Source organism: Thamnophis sirtalis, unplaced genomic scaffold (assembly GCF_051295495.1).
Source record: "Thamnophis sirtalis isolate CommonGarterSnake01/CBP01778 unplaced genomic scaffold, rThaSir2_p1.2 scaffold_11, whole genome shotgun sequence".
NCBI classification, from domain to species: domain Eukaryota; kingdom Metazoa; phylum Chordata; class Lepidosauria; order Squamata; family Natricidae; genus Thamnophis; species Thamnophis sirtalis.
Window position 1 is genome coordinate 41,370,466 of NW_028261391.1, and position 9,282 is coordinate 41,379,747.

The 9,282-nt window shown below is 36.5% G+C and overlaps 1 protein-coding gene across 22 annotated transcripts in view; it reads left to right on the top strand.

Annotated features, from left to right (window-relative positions):
- Window positions 1-8,665, top strand: part of KIF1A (kinesin family member 1A) — a 99,705-nt gene extending 91,040 nt beyond the window's left edge. For all 22 annotated transcript variants that reach the window (XM_087725615.1, XM_087725616.1, XM_087725618.1 and 19 more), the window contains 4 exons: window positions 65-211; window positions 459-651; window positions 1,536-1,654; window positions 1,948-8,665. In XM_087725615.1, coding sequence (XP_087581741.1) covers window positions 65-211; window positions 459-651; window positions 1,536-1,654; window positions 1,948-1,990 — 502 coding nt within the window. In that variant the 3' untranslated portion in view covers window positions 1,991-8,665. The remainder of the gene's footprint in view (window positions 1-64; window positions 212-458; window positions 652-1,535; window positions 1,655-1,947) is intronic.
- The last annotated feature ends 617 nt before the right edge of the window (window positions 8,666-9,282 follow it).

The following is a 9,282-nucleotide window of genomic DNA, read 5'->3' on the forward strand; positions in this document are numbered from 1 at the left end:
TATGAAAAATAAAGACCATAGGTCAAAATGTAATTGAAGTTACAAACCTGCTTTTTTTCTGCAGAACTCTCCAGCTCTCTTCCAGAGTACAAAGTCCAGAAATTGAGCTCACCATCGAAGGAGAGAAGAAGAAATCTCCTGTTTGTGGGCCCGAGGATGATAAGGAAATCCAGCGCCTATTGGTTCCTGATATTCAAGAGATTCGGGTCAGGTAAAAACTATGGGCAAGTGGAACAATTAGCAACTTGACTGAAACTGTGAATTTTATTCCAGTCATTATGAGGTGGATCAGATTATCAGAGGAATCATCTCATTCCAATTATATTGACCCATCCCAACCGTCAGTCTCCCAGATTTGCCAGGGACCACAAAATTGCTCCATAGCGTTGATTGTTGAGCACACACTGTGATGTTTGTATGTAATTACTAAGTGGGATGCCAATGTGTCTCCTCTACAGCCCTATTGTCTCCAGAAAAGGCTACCTACACTTTCTGGAACCCCATACAAATGGGTGGGTAAAGCGCTATGTGGTGGTGAGACGCCCCTATGTGTACATCTACAACAACGACAAAGATTCTGTGGAGAGAGCAGTCCTCAATCTCTCATCAGCTCAGGTGGAATACAGTGAAGACCAGCAGGCAATGCTAAAAGTAAGAGCAAACTTTGTTCAAATAAGTGTCCCCACAACAGGTTGCTTTCTTTACTTACTTTTCTAGGAAATACTATAGTAAGGCTGTTTTTGGCATAACTGTAAATAGGAACTAGGTTTAAGGCAGAAAATCACTATGGCTAAGATGATTATTGAGACTATCAGATAAACATACTGTTAAAGTGATAGTAACCACTTTAAGAGCCAGTTTGAAGGCAGGAGACTGTGAGTTCTAAAACTGCCTTAGCCATGAAAGCTGATTGGGTGACCTTTGGCTAGGCATTCTTTTAGTTCGATTCCCATCACAGGGTAGTTGTTGTGGGGAAAATAAGAGGAGAAGGTGTGTTGGATATGTTCGCAGCCTTAAGTTATTTATAAAATTTATATTTATAATAAATATATCAATAAATAATTTGATGAATGGATTTTTTGGGATTAGAACAAATAACAAAACCTATCCTCATTAATGTAGGTTGCAAGTTCCATATTAGCAAAATGTGCAGCAAATATTTTAAGACCAGGACTGTTGCAATATGGATTGTTAAGACTGCATGCATGGAAAATATGGTTCAATAATACAATAATACAATAGCAGAATTGGAAGGGACCTTGGAGGTCTTCTAGTCCAACCCCCTGCCTAGGCAGGAAACCCTATACCGTTTCAGTCAGATGGCTATCCAAGCCTCCTAAAAGCTATGCACGGCCATTTTGGTGAAGGGGGTAGGGTTTCTGGATGCAAAAAATGCTGTATTCAGTGTATAAGACGCAGCCAGATTTTCAGCCTCTTTTTTGAGGTAAAAAGATGTGTCTTATACTCTGAAAAATATGGTAGTCATCTTGTTCTTCTATGAATGAGTCTAACTAACAACTTTTTACTTGGTTTAGACCCCTAACACTTTTGCAGTGTGCACTGAACATCGTGGAATTCTGCTACAAGCAAGCAATGATAAGGACATGCATGATTGGCTGTATGCATTTAACCCTCTCCTGGCTGGATCAATAAGGTAACTGAATGCCTTAAAGGACTCCTCTTTAGAATGACTTTCCAAAAACATCTTCTTTGTGTTGCACAAACAGCTCCCATTAAACTTGCTGGATAGCTGGTATAAAATTATGGAAGAAACCAATTGAAAAAGGCTTTTCTCGAAGAAGAGTAAACTAGTTCATTTATACTACTGTTACAGATGTGTAATCTCTGATTCAGTTGAGATTCCTGTACCTGGGTGGAAATTTGAAGTGTAAATCCTCTTTTTTCTCTCAAACCTTTACATTTGTTCTATCTTGGCTTCTCCAACAGATCCAAATTATCAAGACGAACAACAACCCAGGCAAGAATTTAACTTAAAAGAGCTGCCCATCTCAAATAATCCAGAAAAGTGAAATAATGGGTGCTGTTGGAAGATCCCCATCTGAAAATTGGAATTTTCCTGTCATTCATCTCCTCAGATGCCTGTGCCACAGAGTGACCCATCATGAGTTACAGCTTCATTGGGCAAATTCATTTCCCTTGTGTAATTTTAAAAGGGTAGTATTCCCTGGAATTCTTGCACATAAGTGATCTTCCACTCTCCTCTTTATTGGGTGGCTTATGACTACTAACAAAGCAAGAGCTTTTTTCTTTCCTTCTGTTTTTTTTAATTCCTAAATCAATTGTTCAATTTAAAGAGATAGGAATTTGCAAGAGTGAATGTTAATGCTATTTAAAGAGATAAAAGTGATAGAATTATGTGCTGCTAATTCATTACTTACTGTTGACATTTTACAAATTACTTGATAGAAAAAGACTAGTATGAGATTATATTTATAAAGTATTTATTTCTATTTACTTCACTGAAAATAATATGCATTCTGTTAATCATGTGTTTTGGGGTCTTCCCTAACTTATGCATGTTCCTGATGCTGGACTGCATTTTTGGTAAAGGAAGAGATACCCAAAGGAGCCAGGGTGATGATGCAAGAAGAATCCATCTCTGTTTTATGTGGCTATCTTTATTTTCTTTTCAAGCTGCATTTGTTGTCTGGACATTCCTTTCCAGTTTGTTTAATTAACAACATTCTCCCGCTCCTTACCCACTTCCCTCCACTAATAAACAGTTTTTGTTTTTTAAATGCTGTGACTGAAGGCAAAGGAACAGCAACAGAAAATGGAGGAAGCAGGGTTTCCCCCCCTTTCTGCTGCTTTTTTTCTTGTAGGGTGGCTTACATTTTTCCATTGGATAAAATGAAGCTGTAAATGTATACAAGAGCATAAGAAGTGACCTGCTGGATTGGACCACTGGCCAATCTAGTCCAGCAGCTTGTTCTTACTGTGGCCAACCAACTGCACAAGGAACTCCACTAGTTTCCCAGCAGATGGCCTTCAGAGGCAGTCACCCTGCTATAAAGGCTAATAGCCACCAATCCCCACCGTTTCTATGAATTGGTCCAACCCTTTTTTGAAACCAGTCAACTGGTAGCCAGCACCACATATTCCAAGCAGAATAATTTGTGAAGGAAAAGTTTAAGCAGGTTCTCCTACCAAGTATTATTTTGCTCCCAGAATATTACTTTTCATTAATTAAAAAAGAGCCCATGAAGAGGGAAGAAGTATAGCAAGCGCTGATCTTGTCTTAATAAGGATGAACAGCTGGCACTGAACATGTGCTGTTCCTAAAAAGAAAACGCTGGTGAGAGAGCTGCTTAATTCTTCTCCTGTTGCCAAATATTATTCATGGCATGGAACAGTTTTTCTCTCCCCTACGGCCCTCTCACTGAGTTAGGGCTGTAGTTCTCAGATTTCCCTATCAACATGGTCAAAGTAGCTCTACATGCGTGGAAGATACCAGATGAAAGAAAGCTAACAGGACTGGGAGAAGTTAGAATGCTTCTCATTAGTGATGTCGTAGATACTATTTAATTATGGTATAATATAGCCATTTGAAAGAGTATGGCTGCACTCTTTGAGAAGGAAGGGTGGACAGAAGGCGACATACGCAGTGCAAACTCAAGAGATGGTGTCTAGTCTTCCCACAGTAAAGAAAGAACTACTATGTGTTGGTTGCACTTAAAACTGATTGTCTGAAAAAGATAGTTTGTTGTTTTCTTTTCTGAGAAAAGTAGATTTAGAGAATTCAGTGGGAATATAGCAAAGATGAAAGGGATCTTTATGCAGGAAAGGGTATGCCTTTCTGTCACTATAGGAAGTGAAGCTGTTAAAAATCTCCTTCAAAATATACTTGTTATCTCACTACTTTTTTTCTTTTTCAAGTGTTAGAATTCCAAGTGGAATGGACCAATTGGAAAATGAAGCTGACCAAAGCATAGACACTGAAAAATAAATCAATCCCTAGCACTAAATACTTGAGGAAGATATTTTCATTTTTATTACATTTTTAGAGTAATCTTAAAAGCAAAAGTGTTTTATCTCAAGAGTTCTTGTTTTTGGTGATTTTTTTAATAAAATGGGTATCTATGTAAGCCAAACTTTGGCAAGCCTCTGAAGATCCCCAGCCCTTCTAATGTATGTTCTTAGGAATGTGGCATATTTCACTAATAGTGAATCTTGATTTGCACAGCATGGATACACTTTGGTTTCACTGTCTCCCACTTTTTTGTTGCATCCATTGGTCCTCTGTGTGATGCCCAGATGAAAGTTTGTTTAAGGATATACTGTTTGAATTTCATGTGCATGTGATGTGAGATGTGTGAATATAAAGGCAAGAATGTCACAATCCCTTCGGCAAAGTGTCCCAGAAGTACAAAAATACAGATTTCAGCAGGAATAATTCCAGAATCCTTTTATAATGTTGTAGTCTCTGACTGGAAGATACTTGCTGGGTTCACACATTATCAAGCCAATTGCTTCTTTTTAGCTTACATTGTTGTGTGAATCCAGAAAATGTGGATTGTTGATGTTTTATGATTTGGTGTGTTGTATAAAATTAGTTAACTGTGATTTATTCTGTAAACCATGACTTAATGGTGTTTGAACACAGCCACTATATAATTGTGAGATTTTCTACATATTTTTTTCTGATTAACTCTCTTAAGATAGCATTTCTTTCCTTCAAGAATCTCCATTCTTAAACGTCTATAGGACAGAGCCTAGTAGATTCAATCTCTTACTGATCTGGGGTCAAAATTGAGCATCATGGACCAACTCCAGACATTGCTGAATTGTAGCTACCAGCTGCTACCTGAAGCATAGATAATTATGAAAGATGTTGGAAGCTGTAGTTCATCAAATCTATGAGGAATCCAGGTTTCCATTCTTTTACCTAATGTAAACACTTGTCTTGCTCTTTTAAGAATTATTCTTAGCACTAGTTCTTAATTCTGATCAGTCAAACACAAGTTTGGGTGTTTGGGACAACTATTTGGGCAGAATGTGTTACCCTAATTTAAATGCACAAGAAAGGTATTTTTACTGCCCAATCAGTGAGAAGATTTAAGAGTTTGTCAAGTGACACTTTTATTTACTTTAATCTTCATTATTTACTCTTTGTGTTTGCAAAATAGCAAAGAATTATAATCATGACTTTAAAAACAGCCTTGATGGGCAATTTTATTCATTTCAGCTTTCCAGCCTGAAGCTGCTTCCAGACAATGTGTTTACAGTAAAATTGTGTGTCTTGTTCATTCACATTTAATGAGGAATTAACACCCAAAAGTCATCCTCCAGCAACCCTTGTGTTTTTCTAGTGGTGCTCCTGCCTTTTTTTAAACTGAAGAAAATAACACTTTAGGGAAAGGAATAAATAAACAGTAACATCTATTTGAAGCTGTGCTGGCTGGGAAAACTATCTAAATTAAGACCATTAGAAAGACTTGTCACCGAGGTAGGAGATTGACATTTGGGAATGCCTTTCATTTTTGTATTGCTTGCCATGAATTTATCACTGCAAGGCAAGGCCAATTTGTCTTTTATAGTGCAGTTCCTTTTCTCAAAATGTTTTGCCGTTTAACCCATCTTATTCATTTAGTTGTTCTTAAAAAAAAAATACCCAAGGCAGATGCATGTTTGATTTAAAACAATAGTTTCCAGTATTTTCCTTTACGCAGATACATTATCAGCAGAGGTGGTATTCAGCTGACTCAGGCAAACTTGTAGTGGCGCCCCTCCCCCTGGCTAGTGCATAGGCAGAATGAACACACGCTCACAAAATGCACACAGACAGGGCGAACTGATAGTAAGCTTCTGTGAAACCCACCTCTGATTACCAGCAACAGTTTTGGGTAGCACCATATTAATCAAGGACTAGCATTGTAATGCTTGTGGACACCAGAAGACATGACCCTTATAACATCCAGAACTTATATCATCCAGAACACTTCAAAATTAAATGTTTTTCTTTTAAAAAAAATAGCTGAAATCATACTATGAAGTTTGGGGGTAAATGTGCCAAAATTTGGTTAACTAATTAACCTTGTGCTATTTTTCATTTTGGTACCCATGCTAAGTATTGCCTAACATTCTCTAAGCTACAGATAGGAGCCACGTATCTCTAAAGCAACTCTGCTCTTGGTTATTCCATTTGCAACAACTTTTCAAAGGAAGCTGGGAGATATTTGTTCCCTCTCAAAAGGAAGTTTTAGTAACATCTACGACATAGAATTTATCTATTTAATTAGACAATTTTGCATACTTTGCTATATATTTAAATAGTTGCATTACAGCATTTTTGTAGCAAATAATTGAATTTTAAAAAAATTAATCCCATGCTCTGATCCTGAGATGATGATGATAATGATTGATGATAAAGATAGATGATAGACAGACAGACAAGATAGATAAGATATGTAGATGATCAATGAATCGTACTATATATCATCCTAATTCTGGAAGCATGCTAAATCTAAACATTAAATTATCTCATGGAAATTCAATTCCATTTTTCATTTAATGGTGATTCTTGCTTTCTTATTAATATGTGGCCTATCACCCACCAAACTAATTATTTAATTAGACCAAATAAAACCTAATTTGTAAGCAGCAAATGAGCTCCATTGAAATTTAGGTTTCCTAAAATCTTTAGCTGCTGGAAGCCAACTTGAGGAAAGCATCTGACCTTGGGCATACTTTCTCTGAGAAACAACCACACTTCGTACAACCTACACATGGTTTCTAGTTAGCAAGTTTCACAATGTCCAGTGGAGCTTTCTCCTGGGTAAGTGTGCAGAAGACTGCAGGCTTAGTCATCTTAAAGTAATGCACTCTTGTTCTTTTTGAATCTATACTCTGTATCAAAACGTCCCTAAATGTCACCTTCTGTGAATACTGTATTGCACTATAGAGCCGATATTATTCCCACCCAGCACAGTTCATGAGATGCAAAAATCAAAAGGATCAGAATGATGTCCTTATTATTGAGATAAAATCAGGTAACTGAAAAGTTTAGTTCCTTGTACAATAAGAAATTGTCAGATATTTCATTATAATAACAATGAATGAAGTAGTTATGTCAGTATTCTTGCTTGTATATATTTAGCTCTTCAAATTAAGCAGTCAATAAATATGTACTATCAATTGCACTGAAACTGAAAAAGGGAAAATGCTCGAGTGGACTGTGGATGGATTAATAGTGGACATGCCTTAGGTCAGCCAACCTGAAGAGCATGTCCCTCTATGGTGGGATAGTTGGGTCAAAGCTTGATCTCATGCTTTATTTCATGTTTCTTGGGCCAGCAAACCTACAAAGTACATGAGAGTTTTGAGATCAAAGGTTTGACCCAAAGCCCTTAGATCAGCAGAAATATTTTGATCAGAATGTAAAAATAGATAAAAATGAGTTGGTGATTTCTGATCTCAGCAAATTGACTGTAATCAATTATCATATATCAAGCAAGATGCAACTTTCTGCTGGAGTTAATATCCTCAAATGATTGTTATTTATAATGGGGTAGTAAAGACCTAATTACCAGCACATCATCTTTCTTGGCTTCTGTGTGACTGAGGGTGCTGCTTCATTCATTGCTGAAAAAAATCAAGCTGCTAAGAAATAGTATCCAGACTTCAATTGAAATAGATGAATCTATGTTGATTTACTGTAATCCTTCTGACTTTGTTTGAATGGAAATTTTTAAAATGTTTTTGCAAAGTACTTAGTTCTAGTAACAAAAATGCCTTTGTTGAAAAGAAAATTACTATTTGTTTCCCCCCTACTATGTTAATATTTTGGGAGTCATCAATAGGAAACTTCTTAACATGAAATGCAAAAGGATAAATTTTCAACTCTGCTCTTTCTCATAGTCCCATATCCTGGGTGGCAATCTCAAGAGGGAAATTAGTTATTATAACATGATGTAATAGAACAACACTATGGCATTATAATAACTCACACATTTCCATAAAATATACACTTTAGAGGTTGATTTTTATTTACTGGGTGGCACAGTTTTCTGTTTCTTCACCTGCACACACTAAATTAAGGGAGACATTTATTCCATAGAGAAGTTCTTTCTATCACCTTCCAGTAGATTAATCCAGCATGTTAGATTTGAATATTATCATAAAGCAACAGAAATGAAAGGAACATAATTAGCCAATAACAACAAATACCATAAGGAAATTGCATACCTCTGGTAACTTGCGGCTATAACACAAGACATTTAACTGTTTAATATACTATTACTGTCTCTTTTTCTGTCGTGTATTCAATTGCATATACAGTACAGAGGGTTTCTAACATTCATAAGCTGAGATTCAGTATCAAGATCTTTCTGTATAATAACAGAGGTTATAGTTATTTTAATTTTTCTTATTTTGCCTGTGCTTCCATTATCCAGTTTGTCTACATGAGTTCTTCCTGTGATGCCATCTCCAAATGCTGGGAGACTATTTCTCTTGCTTTGTACAGTATATATGTGATTGCTGTGGGAACACTCTTTACCACTGTATAAATAACAATACTGAAGTAATGAGTCTAGTTTTCTTGATGTCTTAAATTATGAGTGTTGGAAATTAGGGTCTTAAACTGTTTGTGTACACTTCAGGCACTGTTCAGATAAAGAAATAAATGTGGCATTTATGCAAAGGCTAGGTGGTGTTTTTGATTGTTTTCTTAATCAAAAGTGCTATATCATTAAAATTATTTGAACGCCAGAAGTAACCAGAAATAAACATATGCTGCAAAACAATCTCTTCAATTTATAAGGAAAAACTTCATGGAATGGTTAACACTGTGTTCAAATGATACAATAAATCATACTGTGGTTTGAAATAGTATGCTGTCCAAAGCATGAATAGTCTAGATCAGTGGTAGTCAACCTGGTCCCTACTGCCCACTAGTGGGCATTCCAGCTTTCATGGTGGCCGGTAGGGGTTTGCTGCAACTCTGCTATATACATTTTATAAAGTAATTTCCCTACTTTATAAATCACCATTACTGTGGAACCGGTGGGCGGTTATAAAATTTTACTACTAACAGAGATACAAAAGTGGGTGGTAGGTATAAAAAGGTTGACTACCCCTGGTCTAGATTGTGGCCATCTCTTCAAACTGACATAATTGATTCATATTACATAATAATTGATTACGCCTCTATATATAATCGGAATTTGGCTTGGTTAATTCTTTGTTTCTCTAATCCTCAATTCTAGCAGAAGCAGCAGCAAAAATCCATTCCTGCAGCAGCATTTCTGCAAGTTTTTTTCA